The 26,794-nt window shown below is 53.2% G+C and overlaps 1 protein-coding gene across 2 annotated transcripts in view; it reads left to right on the top strand.

Moving 5' to 3' along the window:
* PHACTR3 (phosphatase and actin regulator 3) overlaps nucleotides 1-16,281 on the top strand; it is a 210,133-nt gene extending 193,852 nt beyond the window's left edge. For both annotated transcript variants that reach the window (XM_025470572.3, XM_025470574.2), the window contains exons 9-13: nucleotides 6,351-6,406; nucleotides 10,671-10,732; nucleotides 11,812-11,952; nucleotides 13,813-13,889; nucleotides 15,699-16,281. In XM_025470572.3, the coding sequence (XP_025326357.1) occupies nucleotides 6,351-6,406; nucleotides 10,671-10,732; nucleotides 11,812-11,952; nucleotides 13,813-13,889; nucleotides 15,699-15,714 (352 nt within the window). In that variant the 3' untranslated portion in view covers nucleotides 15,715-16,281. The remainder of the gene's footprint in view (nucleotides 1-6,350; nucleotides 6,407-10,670; nucleotides 10,733-11,811; nucleotides 11,953-13,812; nucleotides 13,890-15,698) is intronic.
* Nucleotides 16,282-26,794: the final 10,513 nt, after the last annotated feature.

The raw sequence follows: 26,794 nt of genomic DNA on the forward strand, positions 1-26,794 counted from the left end.
GCCCCCCGAGCCGGGCCTGCTGTCCCTCTGTGGCTCCCGGTTCCCTGCAGCCCAGCGCCGTTTGGGCCGCTTAGGAGCTGCCTCAGCCCTGGGCCTGCTGGGTGCCGGGCTCCTGGGTGCTGGGCTTCTGGGTGCCGGGCTCCTGAGCGCTGGGCCTGCTGGGTGCCGGGCTCCTGGGTGCTGGGCTTCTGGGTGCCGGGCTCCTGGGCGCTGGGCCTGCTGGGTGCCGGGCTCCCGGATGCCGGGCTTGCTGAGCTTCTGGGTGCTGGGCCTGCTGGGTGCCAGGCTCCTGGGCACTGGGCTTGCTGGGCTCTGGGCCTGCTGGGCGCTGGGCTTCTGGGTGCTGTGCCTGTGGGTGCTGGGCTCCTGGGCTCTGGGCCTGCTGGGTGCCAGGCTCCTGGGCACTGAGCCTGCTGGGCGCTGGGCTTCTGGGCGCTGGGCCTGCTGGGCGCTGGGCTCCTGGATGCCGGGCTCCTGGGTGCTGGGCCTGCTGGACGCCAGGGTCCTGGCGGGTTCCCATAACAGGCAGCCACCCCGTGAGGTGAGCGTGGTCATCCTCCTGTTTTCAGGGGAGGAAAGAGCAGGTGAGGAGCCCAGGGTGGCCACTCATGTCACCGAGCTGGAGGGTGGCGGGGTCAAGACTGAAGGTCACAGTGACCCAGGCCGAGATGCACGCCCCTCACCTTGGCAGCCACTGCTGTGCCCCGAAAGCACTTCTGCGGGCAGGTGTGAATCCAGTCAGGGCCCCATCAGGGCTGAGTGTTGAAGACAAGCTGGGCCAGGGCGGGACGTGCAGGAGCGAGCGGAGCATGGCCTGGTCCCCAACACGACCCCAGGGGCACGGAGGAGGCCTAGGGTCCCTCTGAGGCCCCGCGGTGCCCTTTCCTGGGTGCTCTGTGCTCTGCAGGCAGAGGAACCGTGTCCCCCTGGGCATAGGCAAGCATGGGCCCCGGAGCAGGGTTTCCAGAGGCTTCCCTGGGGTCTCATTAGCTGTTCTCTGAGGACCAGGGTTGGGGGGCTCTGTGGCTTTTCTGGCAGACGATGCTCATCAGTGGGTGATAGGGTCTGAGGCAAAGGCGAGCCTGGGGGCGCCCCCTGGGTGGGAGCCTCGGCGATGGGGGTGGGCAGGGCCGTGGGGCCCATGTGCAGCGCTGAGCCCGACAGTGGCCTGTCCCACGGGGCGGCTGCCGGCCAAGGAAGACGTCCAGCGAGCGTGCTGAAGGTGCCGCTTTTTACAGGGGTCGGGGTGACCGGGAGTTTGGGACCCCTGTGACTCAGTTTCTCTGGCAGATGAGAGGTGGTGAGGCCGTCACAAGCACCGGAGCAGATCACAGAGTTGAGGTTCGTGGGCCTCATCGAAGCCTGGGCCCCCCAGTCCAGTCCTTGGACGGTGCTGGGGCCGTGCTCTTGGGGTCTGGCCAAGCCCTGGGCAGGTGTGCATTGGACGGCGGAGCCTTGGTGGGTCTGGTGGCCAGGCTGCCCCCTGACCCCAGTGGTATGGGGCAGAGGGGCACCCAAGCCTTTGATCCGCCTGGACTTCCATGCTCCCTGCCCCGGACGCACCTCGGTCGGCCGAAGGCTCTGGGCTGGTCCGGGCTGCAGATGGAGGCGGGAGGCAGGGCCTGGCCTGTGTGGCCTGGTGCCCTGGAGGGGTCAGGGTGCCATGGAATGGGGGCCAGGGGGCCCTGGGAGGCAGGTGCCCTGGGGATGCAGAGTTTCCTGAAGGGGCAGGGTACCCTGGGGGGGCTGAGGGCCTTGTGGGGGGAGCTGGGTACCCTGGGGGTCTAGGTTCCCTGGGGAGTAGGGTGCCCTGGGGGAGCAGGGCCAGGGTCACAACCAGCTGTGGCCTGAGCTGTACCTCCCGAAGTCAGACGGTGCTGTGGCGACACCCCAAACCTCAGTGCCCTCGCCCAGCACAGGTGGATTTCTCCATGCGGAGTCCATCGTGGTCAGGGCGAGCCTCCAGGGCGCCGTCCTCCGCCTCCGTGGACGCGGAGGTGGCCTGGGCCGCTCAGGATGGAGCCTCTGCCTTCTGGTGCGAGGCCCAGGTGCCCATGGAGGGGAGGGGGCCCCATGGAGGTTCCCGCGGCTCTTCTAGGCCCGGTGCAGATGCAGCAGCTCTCCTGCTCCCGGCCCCTGCTCCGAGCCAGCCGCTCAGCCCTGCCTGGGTGCGGGGGGCTCGGGGTGTGGGGAGCACGGAGGTCCCTGCGCCGCTGGCCCAGGTCAGCTTCTCGAGCCCGCGGTCCCTGGGCAGTGGATGGGGTGGGGGCCGCGTGACGGCGCAGCGGATGGCTGGGCACAGGCCCCACCCCGCATCTACGCTGGTGCAGGCCCTGGTGGGGGGAGGTCTGAGTGTCTGATGGAGGGACGAATGGAGGCGGGTCTGATGGAGGAGTCTTCCTGGGGGTCCTGGCCGGTGCGGAGGCTGCCAGCAGGTTAGAGATTGAGCCCCTCGGGTTGGGGCTGGAAGCAGCCCCCAGGTGAGCAGCGTCGATTCCGTTTGTGCGCTGGGCCCTCGTCTTCCGTGTCTCTGGGGCAGGTGAGGGCTGGGGGCTGGGGGCCCAGGTTGGGGGGGCGGTAGCAGGTGCCCCGGCCTCGACGGGCCCTTGGGGCCGGTGGGATGGAGACGTGAGCCCGTCGTGCAGAGCCGGAGCCTCAAGGACGGTGCGACTGCGTCCTTTGTCTCGCAAGGCCCATGCGGCACCCTGGTCGCCGGCTGCTGTGGCACCTCCCCTCACTGCCACGCGCCGTGCCCACTCCATCCTCCATCTCCCGCGTCCTCCCTTGTTCCCCGTGCTCCCAGCACAGGGTCGGGTGTGGCGCAGGTGTCCAGCACAGATCTGTCCCAGGGCAGGCAGGAGGCTCCTCGTGGGGACACCCCTGCCGACGTGCGTACGTGTCCCCCCAGGTCCACACCCCTCGGCTCGCCCTTGGCTGGCTGCTCCCTACCGAGTCTCCTGTTCCAGCCCCGGGGGCCCGTCCGGCACATTCCCGGCCCTGGGCTGGCGCTGGCGTCCCCTCCTCTCCCATGTGCACAGACGGGGATGAAGCCAGGGAGACGAGCGAGCAGGAGCCTCTCTCCCCCCACGCAGCTTTTCTGGGCGCCGCGCCCCCACGGAGCCGTAATTAGCTGCCACACTGAAGCTTTCTCCGTGGGAAGAGTCAGAAATAGTCCGTGTCTTCCCCAGCGGCACCTGCGCGTCACTTGTCACTCTCTGGGGTGCGCTTCTGAATGGGGGGAGCCTCCAGGAGGAGCTGGGGAATCCCTCGGGTGCCGGAGCCCGCCCGCACCCCTCCCCGCGGCCTCGCCCCCCGCTCCCAGCCCAGCCACCCTGGGGTGTGTCTGCAGGGCCTCTGAGGGCCCCTGGCCACGAGGCTCCGGGGTGCAGGTGCCCGGGGCCCCACACGGGCAGGCGTCTCCCTCGCTCGAGTGCCCCCTGGACTCGCTGCGAGTGGTCACCTGTGTGCCGGCCCTGGGGTCCCCGGGCGGTGAGCCCGACCCGTCTGCGTCTCCGAGCCCTCACGGCCTGCTCTGGAACGCGGCTGTCGTCCTGCCGTCTGCTTGCACGGTGGTGGGCTTGCTGCCCCTCGTGCGTCTGGGAGCCTCACCCCCAGCGGCGAGCGGGGCCGAGGTGCAGGCACAAGTGGACGGAGCGTCGTGGCGCGTGGGCTCCGACTCCTGGCTGTGAATTTGGAGTCTGCAGCCTTCTTGCCCCCAGGCCAGCACCCTCCCTGCGTGCTGAACGTTTCACGGGGCCCTTGGCCACTCGTGGGTGTGCAGCACCCGCCTTCCTGCCCGAGGGGGTCCCGGCCCTGGGAAGGCCAGTGCCTCCTTGTGGTGGGTTCTGTCCTGCGTGGACAGCAGCCTGCAGGGTCCAGAGGGGGCTGCCGAGCCCATCTGCTCTTGGCGTCCCCCCTGCCCCCTCTGCAGCCTCTCGGTCCCCCCCAGGACTGCCCCCGTCCTCACCCCTCCGCAGCCCACTGCATCCCCCCAGGACGCCTCCCATCCCTGTCCATCCGCAGCCTGCTTGTCCCCCACAGGACTGCCCCCTGTCCCTGGCCCTCCACAGCCCGCCCCGTCCCCCCCAGGACTGCTCCCCTGTCCCCTACTCTGCAGCCCCCCATATCCGCCCCCAGGACTGCCCCCTGTCACCCCCCTTGCAGCCCGCCCCATCCCCCCAGGACTGCTCCCCTGTCACCCCCCCTGCAGCCTGCTCTGTCCCCCCAGGACTGCTCCCCTGTCCCCCTCCGCAGCCCCCCATGTCCCCCCCAGGACTGCCCCCCGTCCCCCCCGCACCCCCCTATGTCCCCCTCAGGACTGCTCTCCTGTCCCCCCTCCAGCAGCCCGCCCCGTTCCCCCAGGACTGCCCCATCCAGCTCTGTCGGAGGCGCCCCGCCCGGTGACATCCAGGAGGAGGCCCCTGCCAGCTGCAGCCCCGCAAGGCGCAGCTCGACCCCACCCGGGCCGATGGCCTAGATCTTGGCGGCGAGCTGTCCCCGCTCTTTAGGGACCCGGGAATTGGGCGACGTGCCTCTCTGGGAACCCCGTCCCTGGCCGGTTGGCAGCGCCCGGGGTGGGTTTGCGAGGCGTCTTGTGAGAGCCTGCTGGGTGCCGAGCCGGCCTCGCCAGGTGCCCGGCGCGTCGGCTCCCTGGGTCTCGGGCTCCTGGGCGAGCCTGCGATTGGCTGTCACCTTGGAAGAGAAGACAGGCCCCCAGCAAGAAGCGGCGGGGCGGGGGGTGCCAGTGGAGGTTTGGGGTGCTCCTCGGGCCAGGGAACTCTGGCCTCCGTCCTCCAGAGTCCCCGCAGGCGGCCCAGTCACCGGCCGCTTTACCCTCCCCTCCTATGGACTCTGCACCGCTCTGCCCAGAGTTTCCCCTTCCACGAAGCCTCCGTGATTGCCCCCACCCTGCCACCGTGTTCAGGCCCCTGTGTGAAGGGGGGACCCTGCAGCCAGAGAGGTGTGGCCTTCCCCTGGCTGGCTCCTCTTCGTGTGGGTCTCAGGGAGCGGGTCTCCCCTAAGCCCTCTCCCCCTGCCCGGTCGCTCGTTTGTCACAGGCCCTGTCTACGCCCTCCGGGGCAATACGCTCTCTGGAATGGTTTTGTTCATTTTTCTTTTTTTATTACTGTTTGTCTGCCTCCCTCCCTCCTCAGCCCGGAGCCTTGCAGGGCAGGGGGGACTGTGCAGAGCCTTGTCGGAGGCGGGGACTCCTGGCTCTGGGCAAACACCCGCCTCTGCTGAGAGGGAGATCGGAGCCTTGGGGTCCCCGCCCGGTGGCGTCGGGGGGCAGGGGCAGGTCCCTGCAGACATGGGGGCGAGATGTCAGGCAGCCAGCCGCCCCCCAGCCGCCCCCCAGCCACCCCCCCAGGCACCCACCGAGCCCACCGCCGGCTGTGCCCCCGGAGGGAGGAGCGGCCGGGCCCTGGGGACGCCCTCGGCTTTGTGCCGGGACAGGGCTCCTGGAGAGGAGACAAGTATTTCTGGAGGCCGCGTCCTCTTTGGGGCGCAGGGCTGTGGCCCCGGATTCTGGGCGTGCCCGCGCTCAGCCCCGTTGTCTCCCGCGGTGGCGAACCGTCCGGAAGTGGGACGGCTCCTGGCTCCGACCCAGGGACAGCATTATCGGAGTCACAGAAATAATTGGAGCTTGGCGCTGGTTTTGGCTAATTACGCCTCTCTCCCCTGACAAGCCTTTTATTTATTTTATGTATTTGTTTTTGGCTGGATCTTCCGAGTCCTTCACTGCGAAACCGCTGGAAAGGCTCATCCTCCGCCCACCCAGGAGGGGTGCGGGTGGGGTCGGGCCGTGGGGGGACCGGGGCCCCGGGGGAGGCGGGTGGGGCCGCCCCTCCCTGGGCTGCAGCTCGGCTCAGAGGGGAGGGGGAGGAGCAGGGGGAGGAGGGGGAGGAGGAGCAGGGGGAGGAGAGGCGGCGCTCCCGTCACTCCCCCTGCGAGGGCTGCCGGCAGGGCTGCTTGGGACGGGAGCGGGACAGGTGCCGCGGCGACAGGCAGCTGCGGCAGCGGCCGCCCATGCTCGGCCCGGGCAGGAGGGGCTTCCTCCGTCCCGGGGGTCGTCCCTCCAGTGGCGGCGATCGGCAGGTCTGGGAATGAGCTGCACGTCCCGAGGAGGCGCGGGGGCCGCCCCCGGAGGAGCTCCGTGACAGAGGGCGACCGCTCCACGGAGCCGCGGGATTGGCCGGCAGGGGGCCCCGCGGCAGGTCCCCTCCCCTCCTCCGGCTGTGGGGACGCGGTCTTGGATCTCCGGGCGCGGCCACCTCTGCCCCTGGCACAGCCCAGGTGGGGTCTGCGGCGGCCACCATGGTGCAGAACGTAATCCTGGTGTTTTTCCGCAGACGGCTGAGCCAGAGACCCGCCGTGGAGGAGCTGGAGAGGAGAAACATCCTGAAACGTGAGTAGCGGAGGGCCCTGGCTCCGCCCTCAGGTGCGGCAGGTGCGCGCCGAGCCCAGCCCGCAGGGAAAGTTGTGTCCTCGAGATCTCCCCCTTAAAAGGAAGAGGGAAACAAAGACAGCTCAGCTCTCCTCCCGGCGGGGTATCCTGGTTAGGGGAAGGCTCAGCAGCCTCCTCGCATCCCGCATCCCGGGTGGGTTTCAGGCAGGTTCCCCTGGCGGCTTGGGAGGGGAGTCCTGAGGGCCGCAGAGGTCACAGGCCAGGGGTGCACAGTGTCAGAAGCCCCAGGGTGCGGGGACGTGGCCCCGGGGTGCTGCGGGGTCGGCGGGGCAGCAGACGGCCGCAGGGTCCGGGGAAACCCTGGGGAACCCGCCATCCCAGCCCCGGTCCGCCCGGCTCCTCGCCGCCCGCGTGTCCAGGCGGGTGTGTGACCGTAGCGTCCACACCCGCCTCCACGGTACAGAGGACCCTGCTCTGTGTCATTAAAGTCCCGGTGGTTTCGGGCGGGAAAGCCCCCCAGAAGTGTTTCTCAGAGAGTTCTCGGTCTGGTCGACAGACTCTCAGCCTGGATCCTTCAAGTATTTTCATTCTTTTTCTCCTCTTTACGTGATGAATGATACAGATATTTGGAGTTTGGGTTTTTTTTTGTTGTTGTTGTTGTTTGTTTTACGGTGAACCCCTTTTCATAAAGTTAGGGCCGTGGCTGGACAGGACTCTGTGCTTCCACCCTGAGATAAGGGATTCCTGTCTCTGTTGTCAGACGTCAGAGACGGCCCCCCCTCTTCCGTGTTGTGTGAACTTGGCCACACCTGAGGATTTAAGGACAAGCTTGTCAGGGATTCCCTGATTGATCAGCGAGACCAGGAAAGTCCAGCTGTGTCAGTTGCCAACTATCTGAATTCTTAAAAATTCCACCACTTATTCCTGAATCCACTAAGTCACAGGTGCCCCACAGCCCCAGGCCGGGAGTCGGCAGGCAGGTGGGACCTGGGGCGGGGGCTTCCCCGCGAGCCCTCCGGGGAGGGCTCGTGCCCGCTGCCGGGTCGCCAGGTCCTCCCGCCAGCAGGCGCCTCCCATCGTATTGGCCTTTCTTTGGGAGTAAACGTCAGAGCCTTAAAAATAGAACCGGTGCTCGGCGAATGCAGGTGGTGAGTGGATAACGGGGACCGCGTGCACCCGCCTGGGCGCGGGGGGAACGGGCTCCTCCGCTGTGGCCGTGCCAGTCCCACCTTCCCCCCGAACCGGGCAGGTGTGCCCAGAGCTCAGGAGCTTCTCGAGTGCCCTGAGGGGGAGGGAGCACCTGCAAAACTCTCTGCTAGCTCTCGGGGGAAGGGGGGGGAGCTTTTCTTATTTTTTATTTTTTATTAATGAGAGATACAGAGAGGGGGTGGGTGGAGGCAGAGACACAGGCAGAGGGAGAAGCAGGCTCCATGCAGGGAGCCTGATGCAGGACTCGATCCCGGGACCCCAGGATCAGGCCCTGGGCTGAAGGAGGCGCTAAACTGCTGAGCCATCGGGGTGCCCATGGGGGGGAGGGGGCGTGGGTGACTGTTTTGTTCTGTTGTGTGGCGCTGAGCAAATAGGGCAACCATCCATATCCCGTCCAGCATCATCACCGGCCGCTGGCACGGGCTTCAAAGGTGTTTGAAGAAAACTGTGTTTCCTGCCCGAAATTGATGCTTAGAATGTCATCACGGCGTATCTGCTCCCCTGATCGCTTACTGTGATCGGGTCCGAGGGACGCTCAGGACTCGGCCTTGGGTGTCCTTCATGAATCGGACACAGTGGCCCCTTTGCAGCTGACGATCCCAAACCCGGCAGTCCCTCGTCAGGGCCCCGCAGCGTACACGGGGTTCGCTCGCGTGCGCACGTTGGTGGCCACCAGCCGTGTGGTGTGGCGCCGCTGTCCTCGTTTCCCTGGGAAGGACGCTCGCTGAGGGGGGATCCGCTTTCCAACACGACTCTTGGGAGGGAGAGTGCCAAAGCTTGCCCAGCTCCGCGGGCCGTGATCTGAGCCCTGCATCGGAGGCAACCGTGCACCTCTGGTGACCCGCAGACGGCGGGAATGTGGCTGTCCAAGCCCCTGGCCCTGTTTGCAGAACAGCGGGGAATGGAGGCGCTATGGTCAGGGATCCCCGGGTTTGCATAAGGCGCGGAGTTTTCTGGGTCTGGGTCCACGAACCCATTACGAGGTGTTGCTGAGAGAGAACCCATAGGCTTGGTTGAGGGGGGACTTCTTGGGGCTGGCACCCGACAGAGCAGCTCCCCTGCTGGCCGCCTTCGGGGAGCCACTCTCCGGAACACCTGCGGCACCGTGAGACCGTGGTGGGGACGCTGTTGGTGATGAAAACCTACGATTCGGTTTTTTTGTTACCGTTTTCACGTGGAGGCTGCGCCTGGCATTTGTCCATGGCCTGTTTATAAGAAATGTGAGGAATTCGCCTCATGTCATGACTTAAAATCCCATCATTGGCCTTATATTGATACTCCCACGATTTTTTCCTTTTTTTTTTTTTTTAAAGATTTTATTTGTTAGAGAAAGAGAGAAAGAGAGAGAGAACATGAGCAGGGGAGGCGGGGGGAGGCGCAGACTCCGCACTGAGCGCCGAGCCCGACGCGGGACTCGATCCCAGGGTCCCGGGATCGTGAGCTGAGCCGGCATGTGGCCGACGGAGCCCCCCAGACGCCCCAACACAATTTTTTTCTTGATTGTATCATCAACTTTGTGAGGAGAGCTTCCAAGTGTGCTTTCTCCTGCTTTATCCTTTGGATTATGAACCAAGAACATAAAAGGGCTTCGTGTCCTTTTCTGAACCGTCCAAATGCGAGACAAATCTTCCTTTTAAAAAAAAAGTTACTGAAGAGCGCAATGAGTCTGACACCCGTGAACCCGGTCCCCCAAATGCACAAAGGTGCGGAATGTTTTTAAGTAAAGGCAGATGATGTGAGATGATGTCAGCTGCGAGCAGCACGGCTCCCCTTTCTCGAACCAGCCGTGTTTCTAGGAGCGGGTGCTGGCAGATGAGCTTCCCTTCCCAGGAATGAACTTCCTACAGTCCGGGACCTGAGGCTTTATTTAGCAACAGAGAGCGCCAGAAATAGGACATCCATTATCTCGTATCCCAGGGCAAAGCCTGCATTTTACACCACGGCTCTGCGTTCTGCTCTATTTTTAGCTCCCGAGTGTAGGTATGAGCACAGCTTGGATGTTAATAGTCACAACTCAGCGGCCAAGCTGAGCTCAGGGAGGCCCCGTCAGTGAGCTCGCTTCTGCAGCGGAGAGTCTGCTGGGCTCCTGGTGTCGGTAGACTGGAAATACACCCCGAAAAGATCAATTCCAGGCAAGCATATGTTGCCCAGAGTCTGGAGTGGGTGTTCCTTTTTTTTTTTTTAATTTATTCATGAGAGACACAGAGAGAGAGGCAGAGGGAGAAGCAGGCTCCCTGCAGGGAGCCCGACGTGGAACTCGATCCCGGATCCTGGGATCATGCCCTGAGCCGAAGGCAGATGCTCAGCCACCAAGCCACCCGGGCGCCCCAGGAGAGGGTGTTCCTTATCGTGTGTTGTTGGCTGAAGGTCTGCGTCCCTATTAAGTAGAAGGGGGGAAAAAAGCAGCGACAGTCCTGTTAGCGTTCATGTGTAATATTCCTATGTGATAGGGGTTGTGATAGGGGTATCGGTGGTCACGTGTACGTACATGTACTGATCCTAGTGAACGTATTTGTGTGCATCACGTATATTCCTGGACGTAAATCTGCAAACACAGAGATTGTTTTTTTTTTTTTTTTCTAAGATTTTATTTATTCTTGAGAGAGAAAGAGAGGCAGAGGGAGAAGCAGGCTCCATGCAGGGAGCCTGACGTGGGACTCGATCCCGGGACTCCAGGGTCATGCCCTGGGCTAAAGGCGGTGCTAAACCGCTGAGCCACCCGGGCTGCCCGAGGGTAGATGTTTGCCGGGGAGAGAGGAAGGAGGGCTGCCTCTGTTTCTCTGGTAGGTCAGTGCACAGCTGCGTGTATGCAGTGGGTCCTGACGCGGAGAAAGGCTGCAAGGTGGGCAGAGCTTCCCTCGGGGCGGGGAGACCACGGTCTGAGTGGCGGCTGGCCACGTGGAGGAGAGCCGGCCGTGATGGGAGGTGACCCTGGTGTCCCGCCTCAGCCACCAGAAATGCAGGGTGAGCTCTCTAACCTGCCAAGAGGAGGAGAGTCTCAACCCGTTTTTCTTTCTTTTCTTTTTTCTTTTCTTTCTGTTTTAACCTTTCACAGAAAGGAATGACCAGACAGAGCAGGAAGAAAGAAGAGAAATCAAGCAAAGGTTGACAAGAAAGGTACTATGATTTAATCATCTTACCCCCTGGATCCTGAGACACGGGTGACAGGTGCACTGGTAGTGGTGGGGCAGGTGGCAGGGGGCGTCACTGGGTCGCAGAGTGACATCTTCCTGCGCAGCAGCGAATTCGACACTCCCCAGACATGGGAAGGGTGCCCCTGCCACCCATGGTGAGGCCCGCGGTGTGGCCCTCTGTGCCCGTGGTCTGACCCTTGGTGTGACCCTTGGTGCCCGCAGTGAGGCCCTTGGTGCCCGTGGTGAGGCCCTTGGTACCTGTGGTGAGGCCCTCGGTGCCCTCGGTGTGGCCCTCGGCGTGGCCTGCAGTGTGGCCCTTGGTGCCTGCGGTGAGGCTCTTGCCCAGCCCAAGAGCCACTCGTGTGGCAGGACGAGCCCGAGGATGTTTCCACGTATTTCCAGGGAGCCAGGCGGTGCCTGGGCATCTTCGCTGCCTGAGGTCTTTACGCCGTGCTAAGAGCATCCCTGGATGTCAGTGTTCGCTTACCTGTGGGCTCCGTGGTTCCCGTAGCTTTTCTGGAAGCTCTCGATTGCAGAAGCTTTATTGGGCTCTAGGGCGTGTACGCGGGCCTCCCGGTGAAGGTCAAGGGCCAGCCTGGGCAGCATCTCCGCAAACCCATCTACCTCCAGGGCCCGGGCCGTCTCGAATCTCAGGATCCTGGCATGTCCCCGTCGTCCCGTGCTGGCAGGAGTGACGCCAGGGGCGGGAGGTGAACGCTGTCCTCCCTGAGCTGGGCTTTCGGTGCTGGTCGTGCAGCGTCCGCTCTCAGGACTTTAAGGCTCGACCACTTCGAGTTGGAGCAAGCGGCCTCCGCCAGGACCGGCCTGCGCTCCCCGGGCCTGGGCTGCGTCCTGCCTGCCGCCGGGCCACGGGGTGTGAGCCCCTGACCAAGCGTGTCGGGGGCTGTCGTTCAGGCCTTCCCACTGGAGGGTGTTGGCCTCGGGTTGTATGTCAGAGTGCCCGAGTTTGCAGTGTCCCTATGGACACGTGCCGTTTGTTCGGAGGCCTGGAAGCAGGGCGCTTTTGCAGGTGGCGGTGACCGTGGTGATCTTTGATTTCAGCTTAACCAGAGACCCACGGTTGATGAGCTGCGAGACAGGAAGATTCTGATCCGATTCAGCGATTACGTGGAAGTGGCCAAAGCTCAGGATTATGACAGACGGGCGGACAAACCCTGGACGCGACTGTCCGCGGCAGACAAGGTACGGAGCACGCCCGTCTGTGCCGGTCGGGGGGTGGCACCAGGGAAGGAGGGCAAACCGTGGCGGACCAGCGGGATCGTTCCCGGACGGTGGGTCCCACCCGTGGCAGAATCGGCGCCTGGGTCATTGTCGGGCCGACCCCGATGGCCTCACGGGGTAATCAGGTCGTGGCCGTGTTTTCAGCTCAGGGACACTGCCCTTGGGGACATTTTTGGTCTGGAGATATTTTTGGTTGTCACAAGGGAGCGGGTGGCACTGGCAGGGGTGGGGAGAGCCCAGGGAAGCCACCCGTCCTGCCGTGGTGCACGGACGGGCCCAGCCGAGGGTGACCCAGCCCCGAATGTCAGCAGCGTGGGAGCTGAGACACTGGTCTGGAGGGTGAAGCAAAGGCAAGGACAGAAGTTTAAGCGGAGTCAGCCAGTGACGCAGGGGCGTGGAGCCAAGGCATCGGGCAGTGTAGACAGAGGTGGCTCTGGATCCATCCCGCCGGTGTGGTGTGCCGTGTCTCCGCGGGCCCCAGAGCACCTGAGCGGCCGTGGTCCCCGCCTCGCTCCGCCAGGACAGAGGCCCTGGGCCTGCCCGCCAGCGCCGCTTCACGGAAGCCCCAGCGAGTGCCTGGGGGGCGCGTGTCGTCCTCGCTGCCGGGGACGTGCCGTCGGAAGGGCTCAGAGGGCACCGCTGCAGCCCCAGTGGCGGGGGGGTGGGGGACGCGGGCCTCGTGCCTTCGCGCCTCTCGTGATTTTACAGCTTTTGGGAAGAGGGCCTTCGCTCACGGCCAAGGGCTGCCGTGCGGTGGCTGCCTCGGGGTGTCCCTTGGTGGAGGTGCTCGGAGCGGCGCGGGCGCAGCCACGAGGGGCCACGGGCGTCGCTGGCAGCAGGAGGGTTTGAGCGAAGCAGTATTGCTCCTGAGGCTCCTGCCTCCCGACCTCTCCCTGGCCCTCAGCTGGCCCCTGGGGGGCTCACCCAAGGGAGCGCGGTCCCGGGGGGGCGGCGGGGCTGGAGGGGGATGGGCCCCACGGCGCTGTGATGCGTGCCTCACCTGCGTGTGACCGCAACACCATTGCCCACATGACCCAGCGTTGGAAGAGCTTCCAAATGACCTACCTGCGGAATTCCAAGTGAGATCCCCCAGAGCCAGGCTTCCCCAGTACTTTGGTGATCCTCCTTCATCAGGTCCTCGAGATGTGCTCAGTGTAGGGGCTGGGGAGGATCGTGACACTCATGCACGGGCTGGGGAGGACCTTGACGATCGTGCAGGGGCTAGGGAGGATTGTGATGATCGTGCAGGGGCTGGGGGGGACCGTGACAATTGTGCAGGGGCTGAGGAGGACCTTGACGATCGTGCAGGGGCTGGGGAGGACCGTGACGATTGTGCAGGGGCTGGGGGGGACCGTGACGATCGTGCAGGGGCTGGGGGGGACCTTGACGATCATGCAGGGGCTGGGGGGGACCGTGACGATCGTGCAGGGGCTAAGGAGGACCTTGACGATCGTGCAGGGGCTGAGGAGGACCTTGACGATCGTGCACAGGATGGGGAGGACCTTGACGATCGTGCAGGGCTGGGAAGGACCGTGACGATCGTGTAGGGGCTGGGGAGGACCTTGACGATCGTGCACGGGATGGGGAGGACCTTGACGATCGTGCAGGGGCTGGGGAGGACCTTGACTGTCATGCAGGGGCTGGGGAGAACCATGATGATGGTGAGACGCCAAGTGCTGGACCTACAGTCATTTCTTTTTCTGATCCCGTCGTACGGGGCGCAGCGATATTAGGAGCTGTGTGCTAATCCCCAGCAGGTGCTCATTTCCCACGTTCACTTCCCAGGGTCCCGAAAGACAATGTCCTGTTTTTCGATTTCAGGCAGCGATTCGTAAGGAACTAAACGAATACAAAAGTAACGAAATGGAGGTACACGCATCAAGCAAGCATTTGACAAGGTGGGATTTCCGTGTGCGTGAATGTCGCGGTCCTTATAACGCGGTGCTTCTTTAGAAAGAAAAGAAGGACCAAGGTCTGTGTATGTAGGTAGGCGAGGTCAGCTTCTCTGCGAGAGCCGCCCGGACGCCCAGATGCACCTGCTCCGCAGGCTCGGCTTCTTCCGGCGGGGCGGGCGCGGCACAGGGCAGCATCACTTGGGGCGCTGGTTTGACTAGTTGGTGTGCGTTTAGGAGGGTGAGTCTCAGAGCAGCGAAGGTGACGTGGTGTCCGTTGGCCGCGCCTCCTGTGAGGTGCAGACCCCTGCGTAACAGAACCCGCCCATGCGTGTGGCCAGGGAGCCAGGGGGCCACTCCCATTTACTCGTTCCTGTCTTAACACTTACGTTCACATCTTTAACACCAGCTGATGCTTCCCCCGAACTCAGGTATTGGGATGCGATCGGCGTGGCCGGGCCATTCGGGGGCTGAGACTGCAGCCACACCTAAGGCAGAGGCGGCCCCGTGGGGGGCACGCATCGGCCACCTTCCACAGCGGGCTGGATGCCGTGTCCGGGCCAGCTGCCATAGACGTGCCCGGGGGCTCCCGTGGGCGCCGGCGTCAGGGGACACGGACTCGTCCTTGCTCACGGGCTGCACAGTCGTGCCACGGCCGCAGTAATACGTCCTCCCCTTCCCTGCATCCCTGCATCCCTGCATCCTGAGGGCTGTGCTTGTGATGCAGCAGCCTGTGCCCGGACCAGTCCCTCCATCACTCCTCCCTGGGCCTCCCGAGGCGCGAGCCCCAGATACACAGAGAATAGAAATCCTGGATTTAGATACTGCCCAAAACCAAAATAGTGCTTTCCTTACTTTTTCTGGTTCGTCCCAAAGAGACTACCGCACTCACCCTGGGAGGTCCCGCGTGGCTGTGGAGCGGAACCAGGTGTCGGGGGTTCCATCCTCCAGGACAGTTCTGGGGTGTGCGTTAAGGGGGAAGAGGAGGCTGCAAGAGCAGAAGGAAACGATGCAAATAGATAGTTTAAAAATTGCTAAGGTTTCCCCCATGACTGGCAAACATTTGAGCAGGAATAGATCATCTTATTTTTGCTTATTACCCAAAATGCTCCGAAATGCTTAGGAATAAACTTCGCTCACTCAGACATTCAGAGCTATTTTTAATGTTCACCGTGTTAAAAAGGGTAATAATTGTTACCTAGCGTTATGTGTGTGTCAAAACATTTAATACGCTTTCCCGTCATGCGTTATTAAGAGGTGTTTGCTAAGGATACACATCATCTCTCTTAAGTCCCCAATGAGTATCTTGCTTAGATGATAGGATTTTAAGAGCCCAAAACTTGGACATTAGGAAATAATTACAAGATTTTTATACCACATTTTAGCATTTGGTATCAGTTTTTAAAAGAACTTTTTTTTTTTTTAGTCCCATGAGACTTTCTTAAGCGTCCTAAATGTCACCACCTCACAGGAGCAAAACCATAACTCTCATTTCAATGGATTTATCAATGGATTCATCACTTCCGCTGATGAGGCCTTGGCCTTTCTGTGCCCTTCCTGGGCTCCTCCAGCGGCTTTCAAACCGAGTTTCAGGCAGAATTCAGCAAATCGGAATTCCTTTTGGGGTCCAGCGCGGGGACCCGGGAGCCCTCGGAGGCCCACTACTAGCAGCGAATGGGTCCGCCTCGTGTCCTCCGTGTCGCCTGGCTGAGCGGCATCTAGTGGCAGCAAGTTTATTTGAGGAAGGTTTGGGCAATTTTAACCTGGGAAGGTATGATCTTTGAACTATTGTCTTTTTTTTTTTGTAATTCCCAGATTCCACAGGCCATAGAGATTTTCTTCTGAGAAGAATTTGTGTTTAATTTTTGATACCAACACTGAACACTCATCAGGGAACTTTCTGATGTTCAGCTGAAGACTCCCTGCCGTGTGAGCGAGAGGAGCGGGACCCCTCGGGCAGGTGACGTCTGGGCTGTCTCACCTGTACGAGGACACACCAGAGGACGCCCCGCACTCCCTGGTGTCTGAGGAGTGGGAACTGTGGGGGCCCCGCGGGGACCCAGAGTCGCTCTCCCAGAAAACTGTCATTTGCCTTTGAAGCTAGTCTTACAGTGGCGCAGCGACACGGAGGACGGGCGACACGCATGCGCAGGCACACCTCCGGGCCTCTGACGTGCGACACGTGGCGCAGTGGCATTCAGTATTATGTTGAAAAGACATTTTTATTCTGATCACCGTTCATTTGAGAACTCTCTAAGTTCATGTTATACAAGATTATTTACTGTATTATACTTTTCTTTTTTTTATATAATGTCTAACAAAAAAAATACAGCTGCAACATTTTGATTCCTGTTAATTTTGTTCTTTAATTAAATGACTACTTATTGCAGGAAATGAACCTGGGCTTTACGTTTTCTTGGAGTTGGGATAAGATTTGTTAGAACGGAGAGCTGTGCGATAAGTCCAGTTTTATTACTTTTGAGCCATCAAATCCAGACACATAAAAGAGAATTCCAACTTTGCGTGTTTTATTTTGTAAATGCTGTTACTGGATGTCGTTTGAGTTTATGTAGCATTGGGTGGTGAACCCAAAAATAAGTAACTTGGTGGAAAATTCTACCTCAATGAAAATTAGGCCGTCTTTGAGTATTTTTAGGTTCCCATTTGCAAACATTATGGAAAACTCTGTTATGAGAGACGAAGATTCAGAGGAAATTTGCCCTCGCACAAAGGGAAAACGTAATGTTGGTACAAAGGGGGGGAATGAATACAAAATTAATGTTCCCCAAAAGGTATTTTTATTTAGCCCTTGAATAAGTGTCCTCGCAGCAATGAGCCCGCCCGCCCTCCGGGGATGGTGAGGCAGGCAGCCCAGTGGCTTGGAGCACGACTTTTGGCGCTCGCAGACCCTGTTGCTTCAACCCCAGCTCTGCGCTGCTCACCAGGATACTTATTTTCTCTCTAGGAAGATCGTCTCTCTCCCCAGGTATCGCTGTAATTTCTAAAGGAGGTGAGCGTGACCGACACATCCTACACCTCCCGTAAGGCTAGCCGCTGGTGTGGCCAGCAGCCCCTGGAGCAGGCGCATGTCCTTCTCTCCCCCTTACTGCACACCCTACCTCACTGCTTCCACGACCTTTCCTGCTCACCTTTTTTAAGACTGAAGGGACTCAGGTGCTGTGGAAACTGCTCAACCCTTGTGGCGGCACTTTGTCCCCAGGGCCTTGTGACCAGTCCCAGATGCTGGCAAACATGGTGTCAGTGAGTTGAATTAAACTCTTTAAAAGAAAACCCTGTTATGGTTGAAGAGTTCCAGCTCTGTCTCCTGAGCCTCGCTTTGTCTGTGAAATGAGATGCTTTTCTAGCTAGAAGCCGGTTCTTTAATAAGAGCATTTATGTGTATGTAGACATAGTGTATATTTAATATATACCTGTACTCTATTCTAACCCGTTATTTGTGGCCAACCTAAAAAAACTTTTTCCTATTCCAAACTACGTTCTAGCAGCTCCCTATTTTGTGTTATTCAGTTTAAAATATTAAGATTTCAATCTCCTTCACATAAAAACATCCATGTACTAACAATGAAACAAAGCAAGGAAAAAAGTGCTTCTGTTGGAAACCATGCTGGCCCCCAACGCAGAAAGGACCAGTACCGCTTGGAAGAAGTGCCTCTGGGTAGAGGTAACTTGGCATACGGGACATGTGGTTTTTTTTTTTTTTTTTCCCAAGTAAAGTTCCATAACTAATGAATACATAAAATTCAAAATGAAAATAAGGTACAGGAGACCCAGTGGAGGGTTTGGTTTGTTTTAGGCTTAAAGGTTCTCAGATACCATAAAACCAGAAGATATTTTCATTACAGCCAGACATTTTGGCAACAGTATCTAACTTCTATATTGTATTTTTATTAATCATAAATGATTCCTCTAAGTTGTATTTCCATATTTCACGTCCTTATCTGGTACAACAGAGGCCAAGAGAGCAGCTGAAACTGTGAATCAGGTGTGTTCACTCTGTCCCTAGTAGGTACACATGATCCTGCACTGAGGAAGGCTCTGATGGGTGACTCGAATATGTCTCATCCTAGTTGGAGGAACAAAATTAAAAAGCAGTTTATAAATCTCATGGTATGGGTGATACACATGGCATATGTATATAAATTCTCATATGTTCTATAAATTCGAAGAGAAAGTGTATATACTTAAGAGCCCGAAGACTTAGGAGAAAAACATTTCCACCTCCCTGTTCAATAACAATCACATACGATGTCTGAATTATCACAGTTTTTTATTACTTGGAGTCATTAGGGTTTTATGCATGGACTTCAGAAATCATTTGTTCTAATTTTCACAAGATAAAATGTGATTAGCTATTAAAGTAACAGTGAATATTAAGACATTAAAGAAATTCTATTTTTAAGGAGTGTAAAAGAGTTAAAAACCATAATTGATTATTTTGTAAGAGGAAATTACTTCTAGAACTATCAGGTTTTAACCTGGTATGATGGGAATAGTATATCGTCTTTGTAAAAATACATTTTAAAACACATAAAAGGACTTTGAAATCATAGGAGTAATTTTTAGACAATTGAAATGGCTTAAAAAACAAAACCAAAAAACCAAAACAAAAACAAAAAAAACAAACAAAAAAAGAAGAATCCTAACATCAAGAAGTCCATCTTGTGGAAATACATGGTAACTACAAGTCTAATTTTTTTGGAGGTGAAAATCAAGTTTTTAGCTACATATCCATAGTTCCTTAATAGCAAGTTCAAGTCCAGAAATGCAAAATTCTAATTTTATTGTTAAAATTATTAGTCTCACATGCTTCTAATCCCAATTTACCCTGTTCTTTTTGAGATTGTTTCAGAGTTCTTCGCGTGAAAGAAACATCTGTGAAGATGTTCAGAAGACACTGAACATGTTGAGACTTGAATGTATGAAAATATTTTTAAACAGTAAATTACCATGACTCTCTGTAAATTTATTGATGACGATATTAGGAAGAGATCAGTAGTTCATATGTAGACAATGTTAGAATGAACAATGGAAAAATTACTAATCAATTCCACCACTTCAGAATGGTATTTTATGTTTAGAGTAATAAAAATAAAAAGTAACAAGTCTTTCAACTGTTAAATCTCCTTTAAATAAGGTGAACAGGGAAATTCTAAAAATCACATTTTCTTGACAATAAGCCTTGGTAGAGAAATCTGGATATGGCATACATTCTAGTAACTCTTAAAACCACACTATAATATGCATGTTATTGCTTTCTAAATGCAGTTCATTCCCCTTTTTCAAAAATACCTGTGCTGCAAATGTACAGGTGTGTGCCCCAAACGAATGGTGCATTGCCTGCGTCCCACCCAGAGGATTTCTGGGTTACAGCGGGGACTCTCGGGGTGGCACATAGCGGCCTCAGGGACATCTGACACCATGCTCCAGTTTCACGTGCCATCGTAAATTTGTTTGTTGCCCATTATTTCCTGCTGTGTTCTTGTGATCAAAATTCTACTTTAGTTGTTTCTTCGTAGCACTTATGATTCCTTCTGTGCTTGAGTTAACTTTTCATTCGATATGTTAAGGAATGAAGTCAGAATTCGTGTACGGTAGCCGTGAGCGGGTCAGTTGTTAACAGGTGGTGGTGACAGGTGGCTGAAGAGCTGGCTCCAGCAGCTGGGAGCTTCACACCCCGCGCTGAGGTTGGCACCATCAGAATTTGTCACTGGACACTGCCAGTTTCCTGTGGAATCCTCGAAGTGCTGAATGAAAACCACACAGCCGCTGCTCAGAGGATCTGCTAGGCGTCTGTGGTCTCCGGATTTGATGGCATTTACGTCTCTGTAGTTGAGTATTTCAGTTTCTGCTTGATTATACTAATGCTGCAAAATTTTTTCTCTCTTCCATATGTTCTTCTGGAATAGTTACCACTTTGTAGCTCACTTAGGTCGAGGAAGTGTGATGAACCCATGCCAGCATGGTGTTAAATTGCAATCCAGGTAAGAAATAGAAATTATTGGCTAGAATGATCGTTTATTTTTAATATATTTGAAATAAGAAAACCAAGAAGTTATAGCTATCATTAGTTAATTTGCATAATCATTAGCCCCGCTAATATAAAATTGATTTAAATCACTATTTTTGTTAAATAGTAAGATAAATTGAGAAATTTTATAGTAAAAAGAGAGATCTGATGTTTAAGAATTGTCTTCTACACTAGGGGTCTTCCAAATGACAGTACATCAACCAAATCTGGCCTGCCTTTGTTTTTTTTAATGGCCTGCAAGCGAAGAATGGTTCTTACATTTTATGTAAGTACCTACATATATTTTCAAATTTACCTGTTGGCCCACATAGCCTAAAACATTTACTGTGTGGTCTTTTAGATAATTTGCCAACTCCTCTTCTAATTTTTAAGTTTAAATAAATGTAAAATACAAGATGTTAAAAATGAACTACACAGAACAAAGTCAAACAAATGCATTTTGTTTTTAAATATGCTTAAAATTTTTGACATGATATCTGTCCCAAACATCAATATTCATTATAAACTCATACTGACAGTAGTAGAGTTGCAAAAAATGCACATTTTATGAGGTAAATAAAAAGGCCTTGTTGATATTAAGGCAAGCATTTCATGAGTGTGACTACCCACACTACTCTAACTACCTTGTACTTAAAATTATTGCTATCACAACATAAACCAAAATTATAGTATCTAAAGTTCAAGACAGTACCACATATAGATCTCATTCAAAACATCTATATTAAAAAAAAAACATCTGTATTGCTGAAAAACAATGTTGAATTATTTTCCTCTAGGTATTATTTTAGAATATTTCCATGGACTTTTTTTGACCCTATACGTTTTTCATTTTTTATTATTTTTAAATTGTTTTTAGAGAGAGAACATGCATGAGTGGGGGGTGGGGCAGAGGGAGAGAGAGAACCCCAAGTGGACTCCATGCTCGATGCAAAGCCTGATGACCCTGAGAGCATGAGCTGAGCCAAAATCAAGTCGGATGCTTTACTGACTGAGCCACCCAGGCACCCACCCCCCGCTAATGTTTTTTAAAAAATCCTAAAACTAAACATCACAAATACAACCATTAAAAAATATAGTATCTTCTTTGATAGTAAAGTCTATGTACATTTGATGCACCTACACAATTCTTCCAAGGGGCCAATAAAATGGAAAGCCATAGAATTCTTTGACTACTTCGGGTTTTTTTTTGAAATTCAAATGCTCCTTTATTTTGCTAAACACGCATATACACAATTTCATGTCTTTCCAAAATCACTTTTGTAAAAAGAACTTTATTTAAATTCAACTTAATTGATACATAGTGAAGTACTGCATTTTAGAGGTAGAATTTAGTGATTCATCAGTTATTACACCCAATGGTCATTCCATCATGTGCCCTCCTTAATGCCCATCCCCCAGTTGCCCCATCCCTTTATCCCCTTCCCCTCCAGCGACCATAACTTTCCTAGAGTTGAGTCTCATTTTTAAGTACAAGGAAAGGGTTCATGCCTTGCTTATCTCTGTATCTAGAGCTGAGCACAGTATGTGACATGTAATAGATGCTAAGGTGGCTGATTGACTAATAATTCATTACCTGTTCTAATGGAAATGCTGCCACTGTACAGGATTTGAGGATCTGAGAGTTTCAGGCACACCTGCCCTCTTTGAATTCATAAGTTCCTACCTAGAAATGCTGTGTTCCTTCCCTCACTCCATTTACATTGTTGCAAGATTGCTTTTCTAGCCATGTTTTTAGGCTCAGAAAATAAGTGATTGAAGTTACTATTCATAACTAAGCCAGACAAGGTTCCTGTTCTCATAGAATTCACAGGAGTGGAGTTTATGGAAGGGAGGAAGAAAGAACTTTCTGGAGTAAGATTAGTAGGACCTCAAGGGAGGACCTCTCTGTGCACTATTTCGGTGCCTTGGAGAACAGAGTCTCAAGAACAAAGACGCTGGGACAGCAATAGGATTGTTCAGGAAACAGTGCTGGAAATCTGCTGAACGAGACGAGATGGGTGGCAGCTAAGGGTGAGGAAAGAGGCAAAGGCAGCTCACAGAGGGACTTTCAGGCCCTGATATAAAGTTGGGTTTTAAGTGCAAAGGACCCCTGTAGAGAGGTTTTGCAGTTTTTTTTTTTTGTTTTGTTTTGTTTTGTTTATTTTTTTAAGTAATTCAGGTGAAATGCAGACAACACAAATTTAACCATGTTAAGAATGCAGCTTGGCAGTGTTTCATACACTCACAAGCCCACACAAACACTGCTTCTATATGGTTCATCACAACCAGAGGACACTCCATACCCTTGATGCAGGTACCATTCAGCTTTCCTTCCCCAAGCCCCTCCACCAACCTGCTTTGTCGCTCTGTATTTACATATTCTGGATATTACATAGAAACCCAACCATCCAATGTAACCTCTTGTGTTTATTTTTTTTCACTTAGCATGTTTTTGAGGCTCATCCACATTGTAAAACATGACTCCAAACTTCATCCTTTTTTTTTTTTTTTGATAGTCACATAGAGAGAGAGAGAGAGAGAGAAAGAGAGGCAGAGACACAGGCAGAGGGAGAAGCAGGCTCCATGCACCGGGAGCCCGACGTGGGATTCGATCCCGGGTCTCCAGGATCGCGCCCTGGGCCAAAGGCAGGTGCCCAAACCGCTGCACCACCCAGGGATCCCAACTTCATCCTTTTTATGGCTGAATAACACCCTGTGTATAGATGTACAACATGTGTTTATTCATTTAATGCCCATTTATTGTTGGGTTGTTTCCATTCTTGGTTGTTGTGACTAGTGGTGCTGTGCAGCATCACATTCCTGTACAGGCATCTGTTGAATATGTTTTCAATTCTTTGAGTGTTTTTCCAAAAGGTGGAATTGCTGGGTCATAGGATAGTTCCACATTTAACTCTTTGACGAGCCACCAAACTGTTTTTCAGTTTTACTCCTCCAGGAACCCACAGTGGTTCCAGGTCGTGCACAACCCCATCAATACTTAACATTCAGTTCCTTGATTATAGCCGTTCTGGTGAGTGTGAAGCAGCATCTTGCTATGGTTTTGATTTGCAATTTCCAAATGACTGATATTCCGCACAGGTTTGTGTGCTTGCTGGCTATTTGAACATCATCTCTGGAGAAATGTCCATACAAGTCCTTAGTCCCTGTTTTTATTAGGTCATTAGTCCTTTAGCTGCTTAGCTGTAGGTATTCTTTATGTATTCTGAATATCAGATCCCAATCAGATATGTGATTTGCACACATTTTCTTCCATCCTGTAGGTTGTCTTTTCACTTTTATGAAAGTACTCTTTGTACAAAGGTTTTCTTTTTTTTTGAAGTCCAATTTACCTTTTGTTTACCGTTGCTGGTGCTTTTGGTGTCTTATCTAAGAATCCACTGCCAAAATCCAAGGTCATCAAATTTAGTCCTATGCTTTTTCCTAAGAGTCTTAGAGTTCTAGATCCTTTAGGTTTTTGATCATTTTTTTAATATATGGTGTAAAGTAAGGACACAATCTTGTTTTTTCATGGGGCTATCCAGTTGCCTCAAACCACATGTTGAAGACTATTTCCCTACTTATGGTCTCTACACTCTTGAGAAGCCCACTTGATCACAGATGAGCAGGTTTATTTCTGGACTGTCATTTCTATTCCATTGGCCTAGATGTCTCTCCTTCTCGAAGCACTACACTGTTTTGATTAGTGCAGCTTCGTAAATAAGTATGCAGTTGGAAAATTGAATATTCCAACTGTATTATTTTTTTGAGGTTATTTTGCTATGTGGGGTTCCTTCCTTCTGTTTGATTTTTAGGATCAGCTTTATTTCTGCAAAAAAGGCTTTTGGGGTTTTGATAGGGATTGCATCAAATCTGTAAATTGTTTCAGAGTATTAACATTCTAACAATAATAAGTCTTGCAATCAATGACCATGAGAGTTCTTTCCACTTTTAGGTAGGTGTTAACTTCTATCAACAATGTTTCATAGTTTTCACTTATTAATCTTTTACCTCCTTTATTAAATATATTCCTTTTAATATACTGCTGAATTCAGTTTGCTTATTATTTTGCTGAGGAATTTTACCTTACATTCATAAACTATACTGGTCTGTAATTTTCTTGTGATATCTTTGACTTTGTGAGCAAGGGAATGCTGGCCTCAGAATGAGTTAAGCATGTTTCCTCTTCTAATGTTAATTCTTGTTTAAATATTTGATAGAATTCTCTGTTGGTTACTGATTGAATCTCATTATTTGAGAGAATACATGTGCATGAACAAGGGGAAGGGCAGAGGGAGAGAGAGAATCTCCAGATTCCCCAGTGACCCACCGAGATGGGGCTCAACCACACAACCCTGGGATCAAGAGTTAGATGCCAAACCAACTGAGCCACCCAGCTGCCTCGATTCAATCTCTTTAACATGTTATGAGACTGGATTTTTTTTTTCTTCTTGACCAAGTTTTGGCAGTTTGTATTTCTAGGAATTAATCCATTTCACATGAGGTATCCATTTGTTGGCATATGACAGTTTATAGTATTCTCTAATCCTACTTCTGTAAGGTCTGTGGTAATATCCCCAATTTTCATTTCTGATTTTAGAAATTTCAGTTTTCTGTTTATCTCCATCTGTTTAATAATAATGGTTTACCAACTTTTGGTTTTACTGATTTTTCTATTCTGATTTTTGCCCTTAACTCTCCACCCAAACCAGTTTATTATTTCCTTCCTTCTGATGGATTTGGGTATAGTTTGCTCTTTTTTCGAGTTTTTCAAAGTTTAAAGTTGGGTTATTGATTTGAGATCTTTCTTCATGTTTAATGTATATAAATTTACAGTTATAAAGTTCCCTCTCAGCACTGATTTCACTCTATCACTTAGGTTTCAGACTGTTGCATTTTCATTGTCTTAAAGTATTTTCTAATTTCCCTGTGATTTCTTCCTTGACCCACTGGTTAAGAGTATGTGGTCACTGGAGAGTTTTACATAAGGAAGAGGCATGCTAGGATTTATGACTTAGCAAGAATATCTTGGCTGTGAGGTGAATAATGGGTTGTGGAAAGCAAATATGAATGCTGGAAAGTCATTTAGGAGGTTGTTGCAATTGTCTGTGTGAGAAATACACTGTGGACAGAAGTGACAGAAATTACACATATGGGGAATATATTTTGGCAGTAAAATCTGCAGGACTTGGTCAACTAAGTGGCCAAGGGAAAGAGAGAAATCAGGAATTCTAGATTTTGGCTTGCACAGTTGGATGGATAAGAGAGATGAAGAGAATTTCTTCCCTTTGGTGCTGAGAAAGAGCACTGAGGGAGATAAATCAAGAATTATTCTGAGACTTGAGAAGCTTATTAGAACTGTCAGTAAAGCAGTGTGTGTGACATGTTGATGTCCAAAGTAAAGGTCAGAACTTGTATGCACTTCCAAGCCATCAACACAAAGATGGCTATTACATGGGACCAGATGAAGTTACCCAAGAAGAAAGTACAGAGGAAAAGTGACAGGCCAGGAATGAGCCCCACATTAAGAGGGATAAAGGAAGCCAGGAAAGAGACAAGGAAAGGAAAAATACACCAGCCAAAGTCTGGGTGACATGGCATTGAGAAGCTGAGTTGAGATGGAAGTTAGGGACGCCTGAGTGGCTCAGTGGTTGAGCATTTGGCTTTGGCTCAGGGAGTGATCCTGGGGTCCTGGGATGGAGTCCTGCATTGGGATCCCCGCAGAGAGCCTGCTTCTCCCTCTGCCTTATGAATAAATAAATAAAAATTTAAAAAAAAGAAGATAGAGGTTATACTTGATAAATCACTGGTGATTCTGATAAAAAGTAGATTCGGTGAAAAAATAACTAGAGAAAATTCTTCCCCTATGCTTTGTGTAAAGGTGAGTAGAAAATTACACAGGATGGGCAGCAGTTGGAGGGGCACTTGATGCCAGGGGCCTGTGTGTGTGCATGCACAGGTGTGAGTTTAATAAGTGTGGGCTATACACACTGGCAGAGATGCCAAAGACAGTGGGATTCAGAGCACTAGTAGGGGGATGGTCCTTACATAAAAAGATAAATCTGCTATTGAAATATATGAAAAGTCAAAAATGCTGGTATTGGGAACCCTGGGTGGCGCAGCGGTTTAGCGCCTGCCTTTGGCCCGGGGCGCGATCCTGGAGACCCGGGATCGAATCCCACGTTGGGCTCCCAGTGCATGGAGCCTGCTTCTCCCTCTGCCTGTATCTCTGCCTCTCTCTCTCTCTCTCTCTGTGTGTGTGTGTGTGTGGCTATCATACATAAATAAAAATTTAAAAAAATTAAAAAAAAATGCTGGTATTAGGATGCCTGGGTGGCTCAGTGGTTGAGCGTCTGCCTTCAGCTCAGGTCATGATCCCAGAATTCCGGGATCAAGTCCCACATCTGGCTCTCTGTGGGGAGCCTGCTTCTCCCTCTGCCTGTTCTCTGCCTCTGTGTCTCTCAGGAATAAATAAAATCTTAAAAAAAAATGCTGGTATTGATGCAGGTAATGTGTGAAGAGTTTAGGGAGAAAAGATGATGAAAGTATGAAGGCAGGCCATCAACTACAAAGTAAAAGGATTAAGGAATGCAGTATTGATATACAATTGTACTCTGGAAATGTGGTAAAGTCAATTAAACAGGGCAGAGTTAGGATTGCTGAACAACTATCTGTGGTCACAAATTTAAACCTGATAATTTTTCTCCAGGGATGTTCAGATTGTGTAATGAGGGGTGTGAATTAACAGATTCAGTGAGAGAGGAGAGGGAAAGAGTATTATTTTTTTTTACTAGAGAATCTGTACTGGGTAAGGAAGGAAAGAGGGACAAGGAAGGGGACAATATGCATAGCCAAACTGTGGTGGACTGAAGAGCCTGGGACCACT

The sequence above is a fragment of the Canis lupus genome, chromosome 24, assembly GCF_003254725.2.
Source record: "Canis lupus dingo isolate Sandy chromosome 24, ASM325472v2, whole genome shotgun sequence".
NCBI lineage: Eukaryota > Metazoa > Chordata > Mammalia > Carnivora > Canidae > Canis > Canis lupus.